General features: G+C 41.0%; 1 protein-coding gene across 1 annotated transcript in view; it reads left to right on the top strand.

The window, feature by feature from the left end:
• LOC144797950 (extracellular calcium-sensing receptor-like) overlaps positions 1 to 19,782 on the top strand; it is a 110,166-nt gene that overhangs the window by 68,287 nt on the left and 22,097 nt on the right. Inside the window, exon 4 of the mRNA XM_078668754.1 lies at positions 13,827 to 14,054. Within this exon, the coding sequence (XP_078524880.1) occupies positions 13,827 to 14,054 (228 nt within the window). The remainder of the gene's footprint in view (positions 1 to 13,826; positions 14,055 to 19,782) is intronic.

Here is a 19,782-nt window from a genome sequence, read left to right as displayed (position 1 = left end):
CTTGCAAACTTTTATTTTATCACAGCTAATTCTGAACATTTAAAAGCAAACAGATCTTCAGTTTTGGTCAGTTTCTGATTATGCCACTTATTAATCACTGCTTTACCCAATGATTTTCAAGTATGATGTTCTGGGTGAAGTTTAGTTTAGCAGACTCCCACGCAAGCAAAATGGAGTGTGGAGTCCACCAAAATGACGATTTACCTGACTAATTTAGGGTTTGGACGACTGTCAGTGACATACTGACACTGAGTGACATACTTTTTTTTAAACTCTTTGCCACCACCATATAAAACACCTTTTGATTAGCAAATTCCCACTTTGGGAGTTTCTTTTTGAAAATCAAACAGTTTGACAAAGTTAAGTGGACAAAACTGATGGTGGCCATTCACCACATGTTTTATTACATGATAAGAGCTATTATGATGAAGGTTCCTGTCAAGGATGAAAGATCAGTGCAGGCCTAGGATAAACAACCATTACTTTGCATCTTTTATTTCGCACTTATTTTACTTAGCATCTTTTACTTAGCATTGTCTTTTACTTCGCATGCTTTTACTTAGCATGCCTTTACTTAGCATACCCCGTTACTTAGCATATGCCGTTACTTCGCAGGAGAAGAGTGGATCCATGGTTGAAGGTGAAGAGAGGGACCACGGGCAGAGAGAGGTAAGTGGGGCAGTGTAGTTAGGGTAGTGTAGTAGTGTACGTGTAGTGTAGGGGGTAGTGTTTTAGGGTTTAGGGTAGTGTTTTAGTGTATGTGTAGTGTAGGGTAGTGTTTTATGGTTTAGGGTAGTGTTGTAGTGTATGTGTAGTTTAGGGTGTAGTGTTTTAGGGTTTAGGGTAGTGTTGTAGTGTACGTGTAGTGTAGGGGGTAGTTTATTTAGGGTTTAGGGTAGTGTTGTAGTGTATGTGTAGTGTAGGGTAGTGTTTTAGGGTTTAGGGTAGTGTTGTAGTGTATATGTAGTGTAGGGGGTAGTGTTTTAGGGTTTAGAGTTGTGTTGTAGTGTATGTGTAGTGTAGGGGGTAGTGTTTTAGGGTTTAGGGTAGAGTTGTAGTGTATGTGTAGTGTAGGGGGTAGTGTGTTAGGGTTTAGGGTAGTGTTGTAGTGTATGTGTAATGTAGGGGATGTGTTTTAGGGTTTAGGGTAGTGTTGTAGTCTATGTGTACTGTAGGGGAAGTGTTTTGGGGTTTAGAGTAGTGATGTAGTGTATGTGTAGTGTAGGGTAGTGATTTAGGGTTTTGGGAAGTGTAGGGGACATGGAGGGTAGTGTTGGTGTGTAGGGAAACAAATAAAAAAAAGAATCTTTATGCGTAGTAAAATCCTGCGAAGTAATGTACTGCTAAGTAATGCCTATTTAATGCTTTTAATTGTTTTTGCGAAGTAATGATATGCGTAATAAAATACTGCTAAGTAAAGGCATTTGCGAAGTAAACATTTCGTAGAAAAGGCATGCTAAGTAATAGCATGCTAAGTAACGTCATACATTCCAGGCCTAGCGGTGTTCGTTAAGTTTGGTAGATAGTTGTCTATCAGCATGGACAATGTAATGTCCTCTGCCCTGCTAAACTATTCAGTACCATCCATCAAACTCTCTATCTGGTCCTTTATATTAACACATTGAGAACAGCCAGACATCCGATTCAAAGCAGTGCAATATAACTTAATTGTATATTGTTGGAAGGTAATTGGGTGAAGTGACATAATGGATTTCCAAAAATTCAAAGTAGAAGTAGCTGGTGAAAGGGTTCCAGGGAGGACAGGATGTGCTTGTTCCGAATTGTAACAACTAGGGACTTGGGTCGAGAGGTCCCCATTCTGCAGGCCATCTACTTGTACATGTATTTACCCTTCCAGTCAGTCAGTATTATCTTTATTTCGGTCAGTTTGTCCTTAAAAGTTCAACTAAAATGGCATACAATTCATTTACTTTTTTAATCGATTGCAGTTTAAGAAGAATAAAAAAAATAATGGAGCAAGACTGGATACATAGAATAAACATAGTTGGGTAAAACATACACAAGGATGGCTATCACACATATGTGGTATAATCTATTAGAATAGTTCCACATATCAAAGAGTCTAATCGTGTAAAACAATTGATTGGTCTTTGCTAAAGACAATTCTGACATAAAAAAAGTGCATGTGGGTCAATGCTAGATATAAAACAGGTAACAAAACTAGGTATAGAAGATCAAAGTTTGGTCCTAGCCATAAAATACAGGTTCGGGGACAGAAAACCGATATAGCAAAGAAGAACCAAATATGGGATAGGTGTGTCAATGCAGGTGATCACAGTTAAACGATAATAATAGTTGGCTCAGTAGAATTCCTCATTTCATTTGTGCATGGCAGTGGCACTCGTTTGTTACTGTGGTTTTGTTTTTAAAAAAGCTTTACGAGTGCACCACATGGAGAATAGGAAACCTGCTACCGAATAAACTATCGGGAGGCTGGTATCTTGTTTAAATATCCTGAAAACCTCGCAGCAGCGTTTGGTCCCTAGATTTCTACAAATCTGGACCAGCCACCGCTTTCTCACTTTGTGGTAACCAGGACAGCTTTTGCTTCGACTCTGAGTCACTTGGGCATAAATGGAGCTCAGCATCACAGTATGCTTTATGGGGTAGGAAACCAAAAAATGGGCTATACTAAACCTAAATCTAAACAAGTGAAATGTTGCCCTTTGACTTAAAGGGAAGAGTAGATAAGGTTCAATGTTATGAGTTAAGAATAGTGGCAGATACTCCCGGACATTCTTTTTTCCAAGCTTTGTGCGCTCATTTTCTAATTTTAACAAGCGGAACAGATCCTTTTTCAGCTGCTGTTTGGATATGGTTGTCATTGTATCCAGGGTGCTGAAACATTCCCCTCTACCCATTCGTTCAAGCAATTTCTTGACATTCGATAGTTAGGGGATCACCTGTGTGCTTTCTGAACTGAGGCAGTCTAATATTATTGCGTGGTCAATCGCAGGCTCCTCTTTAACCCATACTTACTGCCACAACTTTATCGGGGCAATCTTTGTGCCATGCGTTAACAGAGTTAAACCTAGCTCCCTATGGCATAACTTAACATAACATGTGTTTTTGTAAAGCGCACGTTCACCCGGAGGTATTTTGGGGCTGAATAACAGATGTTTCTTGTTACCCAACTCAATGGTACTCATTTTATCAACCTCAGATGGATGAAAGGCTGAGTGGACCTGACAGGATTTGAACATGTGATCATGAGGTTGAATGCAGGCCCCTGCAGTGGAGGATTTAGTCCACTGAGCCACCAACCCGGCTTAAGATAGATTGTAAACTACTGGGAACTGCCAAAAGAAGTCTGAGAAAATGATTTTCTGCTATCTGAAGGCTTGTTAGGTTAGCAAAGCCCCACACTCCCGCCCCATACAGGATTGCAGGGCAACTGGGGGCTATGTAAATGGTAATCATGGAGTCTAACTGCTTTGATTGCAACTTATTTATTTTATTTTAGGAGTTTTATATAGCGCTAGCTGGACCGGAGGGTATCAGAGCGCTTCACAGCATGTATAATTATGAGTATTATAAACATATATACAATACAAATATTATGGTAGAACAAGAGGGTTCGAGCTGGGTAAAGATCAGACAAAGGAGCGAACTTGCTTGGAGCGAGTAGGGTGTCGATCAATCAAGACGAGCATCCAAGAGGTTTGTTTGTTCTAGCAGGACGGGTGACCAAGAAGTTTTCTAGATCCGAGTCAGTGTCAACAGTCAAAAAAATTGCAGTAAGGTGTAGAACTGTCTCAGGTGCATCCTTTGCTCTTATCGTTTCGCTTGAGTGCGATCTAGGAAAAAGACTTTGAGCAGATTCTTGAATTTAGTGAACAAAGGGATCGTACTGATGTGGAGGGGATGGAGTTTCAGATTGTTGGGGCATTTCCAGCGAAAGATTTAGCTGCCTTTTTTTGCTTACGAGTTTTCAGTGGGATGAGTAGTAGAGTGCTGGAACTCCTGAGGTTCCTGGGCTGGCCGGCCCTTTTGAGATTGGCGGCCAGGTATTCTGGTTTGCTGTGTGCAGGGCTTTATGCGTGAGGCAGGCTGTTCTAAAGCTGGCTCGCAATTAAATTGGGAACCATTTAAGTTCCCTGAGTGGGGGAGGGATGTGATCAAATTTCTTAGTTCCTGTGACCATTCTTGTTGCAGCATTGAAGGTTGTTTTCAGGAGGGCTAGGTGCGATTTTGCTCTCCCAGTCAGTGCTGCGATTCCATGGTCAATTCTGGAGAGCACCAGTGCTTGAGTGGCTTGTTGAAGGTCCTTTGGGAAAGGAAGGGTTTTATTTTCTACAGTAGTAGAACATGAATAAAGTCTCCACATTGTGGTCAAAGGAGCTCTTCCTAACACTCACAAGGTGATTCCACGTACCTTCCCGATCGCAAGGTGTGCCCAGAGACGAAAAGGTTGGCAGGTACAGTAATTTATTGCTATTAATAAAACAAGTTTTTAATGGGCGAGGAGTCCATCTTACCACCATGACATAAAACTTGGCTGTATATATTTTTAATCCAAGGTTTTGCATGTTGTCATTAAATCTGCTTAAAAGTAATTGCAAATCCACCCCCGTCCTGGCGGTCTAGGTGTAATCACCCACCCAACAACGAGTTGTTTTCAAGAATAACCAACTGGGTTTGTCATAACAAATGCATTAAAAGGCCCACAAGCATTCAATTTTATAAGTGCAACAACAAACAGATACAGACAGCCGAGTTTAACTTGCAAATTTCAAGATCAAGAGTTATTTTACACAATGTTTGGGCACACAGAAAAAGGAAAACTACATAATTTCTTCAGATTTATTGGATCTTGAGGAGGCCAGACAGTGGACAGTTTGACGCGGAAGAGGGGTGTAGTAAAACACAGATGTTACAGGACAAAAAAAAACCCCTTGTGGTACGTTGTTATAAATCCCCCAATCCATCAAATGTTTTTCCAGGTGCCTAAGTATTTGCACCAACAAACTGCAGACATCTAAGTGCTTATGCCAATGATAATTAAGAACAATGCACCATGACAGAGCTGTGCATATTATGTGTGTTTCAACAATAAAAATCTGTTTTAAAAAAAAAGAACAATGCACCATGAAGCCAGGGGGAAAAAGAGATTGTGATGGGTTAGGGTAACAAGCAACTATCATAATACTGGCATACCCCCACCTCCTCACTGATCGCAGTCTAAGAAATATAGGCCTCAGAGCAAAATTAGCAACAGTGCTGCACTTTGCGTGGGCAGGATCAGGGTAACCAACATACACACTGGGAATACAAATCCACCTACTGGCATCTATGGAGGCTATAGACGGTGAGCCATGGTCAGGCAATTCATTATCGCACCAGTCCTCCTCATATGACATGTCATGCAAGTTACACGGGCACATGACGCAGACTATCCACAGGAGAAACTCGTCCATGTAATGAAAAACTGGAGACCAAGATACTGTTGGAGGCTCTTACCACAAGCAGCAGAAGGCGACCAATCATGGGTCCAAAAAGGGTAAGGTTGCCCTGCCTCATCCTGGCACTGGCAGGAGCAGGACAGGCCCGCCTTTAGCCAAGGCTGCTGCCAGGTGTGGCCCGCATTGACTTGTGGAGCAGAGAGCCCCAACTAGAAGAACCAGGACAGGCACAAGCTCACCAAATGTTCCATGCCACGATAGGTGGAGGGCGCTTTTTAGCACAGTGAAGTTTGTGGCAGCCCCTTCTTCAAAGCGGAGATTTGGCTTGTGGAACCAGGAGTCCCACGCAGCAGCACCAGGACAGACTCAAGCACACCAAACTTACTTGTCCCCCCTCAGCAGAATTGTCCTGTTTACCCTCTGCGGTGTTCCGGAGCGGTTGAGATTGCAGTTAGAAAAAAATGTAGCACAATAATTAAGACTATCAGTGCCAATCACAGAGTTTGCAGCTAAAATAATGCTACCAAACAAATATGAAATGATTGCAAACCAAATTATTATCACATTAAAAGATTTACCTTACATTTTAAAAATCAAGTAGTCAGAAATGTAGTGCTTTAAAACATTTTTTAAATAATACAGCGAAATAGTTGGTAAAGAATCAGAAAAATAGTGACTAAAGGAGAGAAAGGGAATGGAAAACAAAATAAGCAAAACAGAGGTGAGGAAAATGTTTCTGCTACAGTAACAAAAAGGAGGAATGAAAGGTACAGATAGGAAGACGTCATCTGCAGGAACAGATGAATTTAGAAGAAAACACAAGCAGGTATTATAGTTAATAGACGCTAAAGTGCATAAAAGGAAGTTAGGAAAAATTGAAAATACAGAAGCCAATAATGCATATGTAAGAAAATGGGTTACTTGATCAGGGAGGTCAAACCCTTCTCAAGCAGCAGCCACAATTCTTGTCAGCGTGAAGCACAAGTCAATCCTAAAGTAACCTGTCCTCAACCATCTGGTAGCTTGGCAAAAAGCAGCCAGTCTTAACTTAGAGGCAATGTTAAAAGTATGTGTGCAACACTTCAAATATCATTAAGGATCCCACATCAGGATTAGGAAAAATGAGTAGAATTTAATGAATAAAACATGTCCAAAAAGACAAAAATCAACTCCCTAGAACCAATGATATGCATTAATGTTAAATATTTTAATGACAAGAGCACCAAAAAGCACAAAGCAACCACTGTATATATCTGGTAGCTCCCAACTGTGACAAAGTCACAAGTTCATGTCGACTACCATGGATTGTGGGCCAGGTACATGGACCCCGTTAGGCCTGCTGAACAAGGCTACCTTAAATGTTGGTTGCAGAGCATGGTGAGGACTTGCATTATCGTTGAGGATCCCATCGACGAGGGGCTTGTGCTGCGATGTCCGGAGCAAAGGATGTGTCTCCATTTGAAGTGTCCAGGAGACCTGCCTCCCCTGTTCTGGCACCAGACTAACTACAGGGGGGTATGCAAGCTTTGTGAAGGCAGAAGGCTATTTGAATGTATGTATTGCTGTGCCCAGCTCCACCCCCATCCTGCAAGTTCGACTCATCCAGGCACACCTAAGCTCCTATTGTGTGTGGCTATTTAGGAGGAATTCACAAAGTCCAAATTTTAACTACACCCAGTCTTGTGACCCAGAGATAGGCTCCAGGCACAAAATGGCTAAAGCAGGAAAATGGCAACTTTTTACAAGTGAAATTTTTAAAATTGTAATTAAAAATTCGACTTTAATTGTAAATAAAAATTCGAGTTTACCAAAAGAGTGAATTTTTCACTACAATTTAAAAGACAACAAACATTGCAAACCTACCTGTTCCCATTTGGGCGATTTCCCTTATGAAATGTAATAAGGTAACCCCCATAATATCCTATGGAAGAGGTAGGCCTTGCAATAGTAAAAGATGAGTTTTTAACTTTCAGAACATTTAAAACTTAAAAGTACACACCCTACTTTTTAAATACATTGCACCCTGCCCTGTGCGCTCTTTATTGCCTACTCAAGGGTGACTTATATGTATTAAAAAGGAAGGTTTAGGTCAGGCAAAAAGTTTATTTTGCCGATTTGAAATTGAAGTTTATAACTGCCCATACAGGCGGCAATGAAAGGCCTGATAAGTCTGAATGGCTAACTAAAGTGGGTAGCACAATCAGTGCTGCGGGCCCACTAGTAGGATTGAATTACACACCCTGGGTACAAATAGTATCACTTTGCTAGGGACTCATAAGTACATTAAATATGCCAATTGAGGATAATCTAATGTTACAATGTTTCAAGAGTGAGCATGTGCACTTTAGCATTGGTTAGCAGTCCTAAGGCCTGTAAAAACAGGATCAGTAAAAATTGAGGAGGAAGGCAACTACTTTGAGAGAAGACCACCCTGCCATCTCATGCCAGCATGAGGGGGAGATGGTGATGTGCAAAATTAATTAGCTCTGCTAACTCTGCTTCATTAAAAATATGGTGAACCATTACCCCTTCATTTCTCTGTCAACTACAGGGAGTCCTGGAGGACAGCGCAGAGCTGCAAGCCTCTACCATGGCTAGGAAATATAGGATAACAAAAGAAAATGGAAGATAGATAAAAATAGAGAAATTGGGGGCACAAAATGTAAAATAAAAGCATGTGACAGTCACAATGAAACTAACAGTGAACATAAAGTTGAGGAAAGGGAAGAGGTGGGCAAGAAAGCGGTACATGGAGGGGAATGGGCCTAAGAAACAAAGAATTACAAGTTTTAGCTTTCTTTCTGCTTCATAATAATTTTGAATGCGATATACATCTCCAGCGTATTATTTCATGTGATGCACCGGAGAGGCATTTAATTTACACGTAACGTTGCATATTTTATTTAAAACTTTGCGTAAAAAAGGTGAAGGTGGATATTGCAACTGTTGCACACCCCTAATTTAAATATGTTTAGAAATGGACGAAGTACAGTATAATGTGCTATGCAACATTATTATTATTGATATTATACACGAGGGTCACACTCTTGTGCTCCTGCAAATAAATAAGGATTGTTGTATTCCTGGTTTCTGATCTTGTTTTTTGTCTAGGCTTGCAATGCACTCATGAAGCAATGTGATACTGACCCAGTGGCTCTTGTTCCTCCATAGGTAGAGGTAGACACAGTTTTCTGGGAATTTACACTGGGATCCAAATGGGCCATTGGTTTCTTGTACATTTTGATCCTCACTTTCTTTCTATTATTTGGTTAGGTCTCACTCATTGATATTCTGCATTTTCCAAACATCTATCTTCCCAGTCGCTGGATTTGTTTTTGGACCTTCCTGGTGGCAATATTTGCAAATACTTCAATATTTCTATGTTGGGTCTTTTGGACCCTTCACCTCAGTTTGGTGACATCTCTCTTCCACATGCATTCTATGTGTTTACTTCAGAATCTTGATAGTGATTGGCTTCCTGTGTCAGCTGAATCACTCTAGTATAATTACCAGGTTTTAGCATTAGAGAGGCATCCCTACCTTGCCCCTGCATGGTTGTTCATTTTGATGTGTGGTTTTTCTGTAAGATCTAATATTAGATTGGTGTCTGGTGGGTTTTTTGTTTACTGGAATAGTAGTTCTGTCCCTTACACTTATTATATCAATAGGGTATTTCAGTTTGATATCTCATAGTTCCTTCTGATGGCCCTGTGTGCAGACTGCTATGATGATGGGGCACCATGCAAGGTCTACTGCCAACCCATCCAGTGTGGTCGGTGTCTACACAAATTAGGAAGATGGACATGGCCAACCTGGTTATTTCTTTGGGTGGAACTCCAGATAAGAATAGTGGATGATCTTGACCTACAAGTGATGCTTGTGTAAATGGCTACTTCACGTTCCCCGTGAAATAGAGCATAAGTATGTAATTCTTTGGCTATTTTTCTCCTGATTTTTGCACAATCATTTCCTCGACCTTCCAGGCAAAAGGTATAGAGTGGCTAAACATTCAGGAGATTGTTCTAGCATTTGGCCCTATTTATTTGTATTTTCCCTTATCCTATTACTCACATGTCGGTTAGGGGTTAGGGGGTTCCATTTCTGAACAATTGCAAGTCAATATGGTACCTCTGTATCTGTCTTCCCCATTAGGGTCCTCACGTTAGGAAAGGTTGATTGCTCCAAAAAGATTGTCGGCCTCTGTCCTAAATAGTCATTAAATAACCATTCAGGCCTTTCATTTGATCTTTAGCTTGCGATTTGTGTTCCAAGGGAACAACTTGGGCTTTGAGGTCTAGTGGAACACATCTGAGGTTCCATTATGGAATCTTCATTTGCTCATTTCCCCCCTTTTAACTCTTGGAGGTGTTCACTTACTACTTTTTTCTATTGATGGTCCATTCTTGGCCTTAGGTCGCTTAGGTATATACCTATGAAATTATGTTTTCTGGAATTTCTAACTACTTAATCCTTAAAATAACTCAGAAAAGAAATACTAGGTTGAAAATAGGGATGTGTTATTGTTCTGAAATCTAACTTTTGCACTGCTAATCATAATCAAGATTCATAATAAGACCTATCCAGAATCATATGTGAGAGGTATTGTAACTGACTTTCTCCTTTCGCACTGACTGATATTTCACATTCTTGGGACATGTTGTACATTTATTCTGGCATGGTACATTGTGCTCTGCCTAAACAGAATCCTAAACGACCCCATATATACATGTTACCCAAGGTACATAAAAATCTATATGACCCTCCATTCAGACCAATAGTCTCCGGAGTAGGATCATTGTTTGAACCATTGGGAAAATACATTGATTTATTCCTACAAAAATTTGTGACACAGTGGAAGACCAATATCAAAGACACTACGGATTTTTTGAATCAAATGAACAAGCTTAACATGGATGAGAGTCAACAGTGGATGATGTGTACCATTGACGTCACTGCCTTATATACGTTGATCCCATTAAAAGAAGGCATTGAAGCAACAGAATGGGCTTTATTGCAATTGGAAGATCTTGGAGCGAACAAAGCTTTGGTGCTAGAATTACTAAAATTTTGCCTTCAACACAGCTACTTCAAATTCGATATAAAATATCATTTCTTGATGTGAAGATCACCAAAAAGGAACTCAAAATACAAACTCAAACATTCGTGAAAGCCACAGATCGCAACAATAGTCTATTGTTTCACCACAATTAATAGAAAACTAACCATTCTCGCAAATGCTGAGAAGCGAAAGGATTTGCTCTACAGAGGAGGCACACAAGGAAGATCTTGATCGAATTAAGAAAAAATTTAAAGACAGGGGTTACCCAGCTAACTGTATTGAAAAAGCAGAGGCACGCGTTCAAACCATCCACCGAGAAACATTACTTAAGAGCAAAATGAAATCCACCACCACTACACACAATGTATTTGTGTCCAAGTTTTCTACTAACGCTACAAATATCAGGAAAATAATTTCAAAGAGCTGGGAACTTCTTCAAAATGACGAAGACTTCAACAATATCTTCCAAACCAAACCGATTTTCGCCTACACCAGGAGTCCGAACTTACAAGAATACCTTAAACAAAAAACATTGGTTGATACTGTCCAGCACAAAGGAATGAGAAAATGCAACAATTGCATTCATTGCAATAATGTAATGCAACAAAACTTAGTTACCCACCCTAGAACCGGAGACAAATTCTCCTTAAAATTCACAGCTGACTGTAACTCGAATTTTGTAATTTATTGCATAAAATGTCCATGTGGACTCATGTACATAGGGAAAACAGAAAGGAAACTGAAAATAAGGATAGGGGAACATAAAAGCATGATTCATAATCAAAACACCAAATCCAATCTGGCTGCACATTGGATTACCCACAAACACAACATTTCCCAAGTACGGTTCATGGTTATCGAAAAAGTAGAAACCAGAGAAGGGACAGACAGTCGTAAAATCTTATCCCAATGGGAGGTTATGTTAATTAAAACATTCCAAACAATGGAACCATTGGGTTTAAATGATAAATGATAAATTAGATCTGGGATGTTTTTTGTAAATTGATTAATTCAGCAAAAATTGGTATCTTAATATTTTTCATTATTGAAAGCATTACTCACTCATGTTGACTATGTCGGGATTTAAGCTTTTATCATGATGATGTTAGAAAACAACAATGCAGTGATGATGTACCTGGTTTACTATGTAATGCAGAATTTACCGTATGCAGTCCTCAATTCACATGTTAACAAAAAATGTCCGTATCTGTGAATTCATAATCATGATGGCAGAAGGCAAATATGCTCTAATGATGGATCGGGTTTATAATGTAATGTACCATTGATAGAATACAATTTAGGATGTTTATTTATTGACACGATCATTGATGCACATTTATCGCATTTATGGTGCTTAGTTTTTATTTCTCAAGAGCTAATGCGTACATCTCGATTAACTCAGATACCTGACATGGATCTTTGAGTAGATCATCGGAAACTAAGGTCCCATATAAATTAGTTTTCAATTCATTTCTACCCCATATTATGAGGATAGACACCGTGTGTTTAGGTATTTTGCGAGTAGATGTGAAATAACGGAACTTTCGGCTCCGTGTTAAAAAGTAGGATAAAGACCATTCCATCATGGCTGACACAATAGACGCCTAGTCTCGTTGATTTTCCACACGGAGGTTCACCTCCGGTTAAACTCGTTAAAAGTCGCGAGAACTCGGGCCTCTGCTTTTAGAAACCCGGAAACTAACTCACGGCGATACACACTGAGGCTACAGATTTTATGATGGTGAGCGCATTGGTTTATAAACAACCACGATACAAAATTGGTTCGTATACATGAATTCCTCCAAGTAATCCACTGCTATGTAGTATTTTGTCTTTCCAGACCACAATTATTCTTCGCGTCTATAAGGTATTTTCTACAATCAGCACTGCACGTTCACTAGCCACTGCTTAATTAGGCACAACGTTTTTCACGCTAGTTAGGCTCTAACAGTCTTTTTCTCTTGTTTATTGACCCGCATTAGGCCCGAATCATTTTGACCTTTTTACAACTAAGGAATTACTCTGATTCAACAAGTGAGTGTTTAATGATAATAATTATATGCCAACTGGCATTCCATGTACAAATATAAGGGACATTTCAGGCATTTGTAGCCGGTTTCAACAAAATGCTGCAAATCTGAGCATTCCCAGTAATCTAGTTTTTTCCAGCAGTGTTTCACTGCGTTAATTGTCAACAAACCATAGGTCTCAGACGCACGATATAAACGCGTGAACTAAGTAATACAGTGCGGATTAATTCATGAAGGTTAGACATATATGTATGCAGGTGACCCGGAATTATCCTTTTGGTTCATTTCAGTGCATAAACTATGTATAATTCACATTATGGTACATACCAGGTGGTGCACTCAAAACGTAAAAGTGGCTTTATGCTTATGTATGTCAGTAAGCGTTATATGTTATTTACATATGTTCAAACTTTTTTACAGAGGCCCCTGAAGAAGGGACATGGGTCCCGAAATGCATCGGGCCAACTTCAGCAACAATCGTCGTAAAATGTCAAAAATATTTGTATGAAATACTATACAATTGCATAATCAAATGTAATGTTGAAAAAATTACAAATGAATGTCAAGATTTATGATTTGATTCTAAATAGAGATTCGCAATTTCAAATGAAAGTGATCAAATAAACATGAAAATTTCATGAATAAATACTGAAAAGAGCAAAGTAAAGTTCTTTAAAACCAGAAGAGGAGTTAAGACAGGATCGCTGTGCGATCGGTAGGGTTGGGATATTTTATCACTCACCATTTGCTATAATAATCATTATACTTAGGGACAGGCAGCCCTATGATACCGAACAGCACGCTAAAGGGGAAAAATAGGAAAAGACTAATTAAAAGATTAAAAGATATCCATAAACGATAATTAAGAGGAGTGCTTGTGGCCACACCTTGTTGTTTTCACATTGTGCTCTGCACTTGCTGGTTTCACTCTTCCATAGTACTTTTATTTTGCAAGCAAATGCTTAAAACACCTACTTTGAATATGTCTGATCTGTGAGCGTTTATCAAAGAGGTGTCGCTGCATAACAGTGTGAGCCAAAAGCACAGGTTCCTCTGCATTGTACACAATATTTCTATAGATTTTCTTTTCAAAATTTCTTAGAGCTTGATATTACTGCATCTATATTGGTTTCTAAGTTGGCAGTTTTTTATTTTTTATTTTTTACAAATGAAAGAGTGAGACAAAACCATTGTTCTCCAATGCCTTTGGAAGGTGATCATATAATGCAAAGGGATTGACGGCTAAGCAAAAGGCTTTGCAAATTGTTCTGCATGTCCCCACATTACCTTTCTTGTTTATTTTCTGTCTGTCAGCTCCTGCATTACATGAAGAGTGTTCACTTCAAGAACACAGTTGGAGAGGAAATGTACTTTGATGAACATGGCAATCCACCTTCCATCTATAGCGTAATAAACTGGCAGATCAAACCTGATGGTGGCATCAATTACGTGAAAGTGGGGACCCTTGATGCCAGTTCACGCACAGGACAGAAGCTCTCCATCAACATGTCTGCCATCCAATGGAATCAGCCGGGCACAGAGGTACCAAGATGTACCAAGGGTGTATGCCTTAGAATGAATGGAGGGAATACCCTAGCACAAAGAAATTTAAAATAAGCACACATCAAACTCATTTGTTTCCAAGCGCAGAAAAAAACTAAGGAAAGGTACAAGAATGTAATTGGGCAAAAACCAAATTGGGGATTATACACTAAAATGACGTGGGTCAATCTTGGAAGATAAGTATCAGTTTGAAGGATTATATGGGAGGAAGAGAAAAATAGAGGCAGATTTACAAGAAAGTGATGCCTCTGTAGAGAGGCATCACTTTCCCTGCGTCACCCTGAGAAACCCTTGCGCCACTATCGATGCGCTGTATTTACATTACGGCGCACCATGGCAAGCAGGACGCAATTCCAGCAATGCAGAGGGAGGCCTATCCTCATTGTGCTGCGTCACTCCTTGCAACTGCTTCAAGCAGGCATAAGAATTTGACGCAGCGGCATCCTAGAAGTGGCGCATTGAAATCTTGTAGATTTCACTGCGCCACTTTTACGAGGCTTTTTTGCGTTGGAATGCCCACCCTGCAACCATTACACCTGACGCAGGTATAATGTGACGCAGAGCTTTACAACTTGACGCATTTCTCTAGATGCGTCACATTGTAAATGGGCCGCATTTTTACGCTGCTGCTGCATCACAAAAAGTGACGCAATGGCGATGCAAAAATTACACAAGGGGCTTGTAAATCTGCCCCAAAGAGAGGGGCAGTGAGTGTAAGGAGTCAGAAAGGAGGAAAAGGGTAGCTATGCAGCATAACATCCCTGCATGAATGTTGACCCTGACTTTGATTGTTCTACAGCAAGAGAAGATGCCAGAGACGTCTTTGAGGGAGTGAGCAAATGTTGGAACAATTCCTTATGTATAGCACTGTGTACCTTTAAAAGCCCTTTTGGCACTAGAGGTTGGTTGTACAGCTATGCATTTCGGGCTCTATTCACTGGCTCGCCTATAGCAGTAGATGTGACTTAGTACTGGAAGTTTACAAACAACTGACACTTACTTAAAAGCATAAGCATTAGACAATTTTTGCTTGCTGATCGCAGAATACCTAATTTAACTTGAGACAATGTGCAATAAGTTCTTAACTCCGCTTAGACTTTAGTCCCATTCGATCATTGGTGTATATTTCCTGTGAAAGGTTATTTTGTGCTGTGCTCCTGTTCCACCATCCAACACCTAGAACTCTAAAATATCCTTACCAATTAGAGGTTTATGATGTAGAACTCTGGCTGCTGACCTTACACTGGCAGGTAATTCAAATCTAGGCAGGTCTCTGCTTTCATCACAACAAAAATTGGAATTACTACCTATTCATTTTATTAATTTTTTATTTTTTTATTTAAAGAGTTTTATATAGCCCCGGCTAGACCCGGAGGTATCAGCCCGCTTTACATGAGAATCAACAATGTAACAGAAAAAGTTCAACAATTACACAATAAATCTCAAAAAAGAGTAGGCAATACAGTTAGGAGAGGGGAGAAAGGTGAGAGAGAGGTAGTGGAGGGGGCAGGGGAGGTGAGAAAGGGAGGATAAGGGAAGAGACAATATGGAGAGACGAAAAGAGATCTGTCTAAGGACCGACAGGGTAAGGTGAAGACCAAGGAGAGAATCCACGGCCCACCGCACCTATAGCTAAACCAGGTAGCTCCATCAGGTATCAGAAAAAAAAAAAGTTCAGTCTCAATACATTGAGAGAAGGGAGATGGAGAGACATAAAAAGAGGGAGGATGTGGGAGAAGACAGCAGGAGGGACGAAAGGAAGTGCAACAATGTGGTTTAACAGTATAACAGAAAAAGATCAACAATTATACCTTACAACGAACAGGCAGCAATACGTTAGAAGAGGACAGAAAGGAGAGAGAAAAGAAGTGGGGGGTAGGTGAGGTGAGAAAGTGAGGATAAGGGAAGAGACAACCGTAGAGACGAGAGGAAGTCTGTCTAAAGACCGACTGGCTAGGTGACGACCAAGGAGGGTATCCACGGTCCGTCTCCCCTATAGCTAAACCAGGTAGCTCCATCGGGCATCAGACAAAATAGTTCGGTCTCAGGTATCGAGGGAAGAGGTTCGCAGAAAAACAGGATGGGAGGGAGATACGGCAGAAAGACGAAGGAAAGTCTGCCCAAAGATCGACTGTGTAGGTGACGGTTGAGGGGGAAGTACCAAAACCCATCTCCTCTATTGCTATCAGGTAGCTCCATCGGGCTTTGGCCAGATAGCTAGGTCTCAATAAGGAACATGACCTATCAAAGAGAGGTCATACAACCATCTATTAAGAAAAACACATGATGCCGAATACATTGTTGTCAAAAAACAAAAACAATATCATTGATGTTTAGTTAGTCTTTGACAGCTTTAACATTGACTTGTCTAAGCACCCTTGCATTACCTTGAGTGCTCTGCTCAGCCCTTTAATATTGTGGCTTAAACTTATGAAACAGTTTGCAGCTAAACAATAATTGTTTGTACTATTGCCTTCTGAAGTATGTGCCGATATTGTTTAAGTGTTTAACTTCATATTTTGGGATTAAGGGAACTTTTTTGAAACTCTGATAATAAATGAGTCACATCTTTCCATAACTTGCCAAGAATGCCAGTTGTTGAAACTAAATTGCAAAGGAGCAAGTTGATTTATCAATGTCCGGCAGCATAAAGGCACACAGAGAAACCAAATGAAAGGAGGGGAAACAGTTAACCAAAGAACAATACAATTCAGAATGACTAAAAGGAACTGAATTCAACACTGAGGGGCGGATTTACTCAAATTTTGCGTTGGGCTGTGTAGATTGGATTATGCAGAGCAGAGACGATGCAAAATCATTATTGTTATTTAGTAAGTCATGCCAAGCAACTTTGTGTGACTTTGCATGGTTTAGTAAACACAAAGGGGCAGATTTACAAGCCCCTCTGGCCACTTTTGCGTCATTTTTAACATGGGAAAAGTGACGTAAGGGTGGCACAAGCGGCTTGTAAATAAGCCCCAAAGTGCCTGGCGTTACCGTGCAATGGGAAAGCATCCATGGGTGGAGCATGGGGGTTCCTATGCAACCACTAAGAGTTGTAAACCTGGGAATGTGTCAAAATGCTAAGGCTTACCCAGGGAGGCTTGACAAGGAGAACTATCTTTATTTCTCCTTGTTATATCCTCTCTCCATGAGTACTGCATTTTGCTCAACAAAAAAGATAATTTTTGTACAGGAGGGTGCTCCTTCTTCTTCCCACACACTCACATTGGAGACCCCACATGTCAGTATAGTTACCCCATACGTATTAAATACAAACCGATGCATATTTTACCATTGTGTGTGGAATAACGAGGCGTGGCGGACTCCAACCCCCGTCCTATCCCCGTCCATGCAAATTCTAGAGGAGTATAGTGAATAACACTGCCTATGTAATTATGGTATTTCCAGGCTGACCAGACTATGGCAATACACCTATCAGCAAATTCGATTAATGGCATGGAAACTAACAACAAATAAAAAAGATGCAACGTGGTTGCGAACTGTCCGGCACATGAGAGCAAAATAAACCTTTGCTTTCGAGTCCTCTTTAGACACGGGAGATTTTGTGGAATGCTTTAGTTTGGTGCATTTCTTGCTGTACTTGGGAGCATCTTCAGACTTGATGAAGAAGGTTGAAAGACCATGAAATACAAATGGAAGTGTGGCATAGTAAATCCTGGAGTAAGTTACACCCAAGACAGACAGTATCTGCTTAACCTCTGTGAATGAATGTCTGGCTTCCTGAACAGCAGCCATGAAGTCATGAAAGAATGATAGCTTCATGCTTTGGTGTTCTTTGGTGCTGCATTCTCTCACCAGCCACAGGATACCATCTCAGTCTCAAAAGTTTAAGAGTCTTGTTATGGTTGGACACCTCGAAGGTCCCAGAGGTGGGCTACGTGCCAAAGATCTGTGCACCCTTTCCATCACAAAATATTTCTGTATGAAAAGTATATGTCCGACAAAATTAATTCTTCAAAAGTCTCAGATCTTCAATTTGCAGCTGTTCATTTACAGAAATTACAGGAAGGGATCCTGCTGCTTTAGTATCATCCTAACTATCAGATATGCATTGCTCAGCTTTCAGTGGTGGCCGCCACACCCAAAGGGTGCTGGGGCGGGTGTAGGGAACACGAGAGGAGGAGTGAGTGAGGGGGATATGTGAGGAGGACGGGGTTAGAATATTTAAAAAATATGTAACTTACCGTAATATGCCGGCCGCCTCATGGGTCGCGCTCCCACTTCTCTTACTCGTCGAGCAGAAACTGGGTTCACCACGTCACAGAATCCCATCCAATCCCTGTGCTGCTCTCCTGCTAGGATAGTAGTGCCTTTTTTGGCCTGAGCGGGCTAATGAGATGCTCCGCTCAGAATTCTGTGGCGGTTTCTCCAGCTGGCCCGTACGAAGCAGCTGGATAAACCTAAATGCGCATGTGGGTTTTGTTCGGCCTGAGACAGCTGGCCAAACACATATGCACACTTAGGGAGTGCAGATAGCACTCTTTCTCACATGCCTGACCCCTCCATGCACAAGCTGGCTTCAAATGAAAAATAGAACAATGCCAGAACATCGTTTTATTTTTCATTAGCTGGCTCTGGGCCAGGCAGTGGGGCGACGTTCCTCAGCCATTGCCGCCCCTGTCAGCTTCAAGTCTATTTTCTGGCCTGCAGAGCCTCTCCTTCATCTCGTCAAGCAGCAGGGCCATGGAGTCAACTTTTTAGTCCATAGTATTTCGATTACTTTGAAGGCCCTTTATGTCAGCAATGAAGGTAGACGGGGTCTGTCTGCTCTTGGTCTCTGCTTGCCTTATCAAACATTTTGCTGCCCCTTATGGAATTCCTATTTTATTTAAGTTTACACTGCCTGTTATCACTCTTTCTAATCATGACAGATAACTGATGACAGTCTCGAACTGGCCTGTGTGTCTCACTTTGCAGATCCATACAACAGGCCAATTGAATTTAGGGATGACAGATTTGCAGGAGCTCTGAACTATGGGCCTGCTTGCTTGTATGTATAAGCAGCTAGCCATTCCATCAATCACGCAGTTATGCCATATGCCATCTAATGACGGCAGCGTTTGGATCTGCACACAGTTGGTTGTACGCTAAGTAGTTGTCCTTCAGCTAAGAGCTATAGAACATCCCGTCGCACATCACCACCTGGTGGAGCACCAAGCATAGGAAAAACCACCCCATGTGTTGGCACATGCTAAGCATTCAGAATTGAAAATTCTCACTGATAGCTCTTCTAAAGTCATGGGAGCTTGTATGGGGTCAGGCAGCAGAACTGATGAGCCTCCAGAGATAACACATGAGTTAACATCCACCCACTGGAACATCAAAATGGTAGTGGTCTCTGTGCATTCCCTGAGCGGCTCCACACTTCGGGAATGAACCATTGTTAGTCCAATCCCACCGGCAAGTGTGGCAGCCCCAAAATACAGGATTATAAATTGGAGCATGTCCGAGGGCTGCCATGGACACCATTCCAACCACCTGGCCCTGTCTGGTGCGGCTACTCAACATGGCCTCGGTGCCTGCAGGCCATGCATAGCTCTCACTCCCCCACTGTCAGCAATTATGTTATTTTCATTGCCCCTCCCCCCCTGCCAACTTATCTGGGCCATACATCAAGTAAGCAATTGGTTTACAAGCACATTGTGTTGCTTTTAGCAGGGTAGCTTTTTCAAGATGGCTACTG

Source organism: Lissotriton helveticus, chromosome 12 (genome assembly GCF_964261635.1).
Source record: "Lissotriton helveticus chromosome 12, aLisHel1.1, whole genome shotgun sequence".
Lineage (NCBI taxonomy): Eukaryota > Metazoa > Chordata > Amphibia > Caudata > Salamandridae > Lissotriton > Lissotriton helveticus.
The sequence above is the reverse complement of the archived record's forward strand: the minus strand, read 5'-3'. Positions and strand labels throughout refer to the sequence as shown.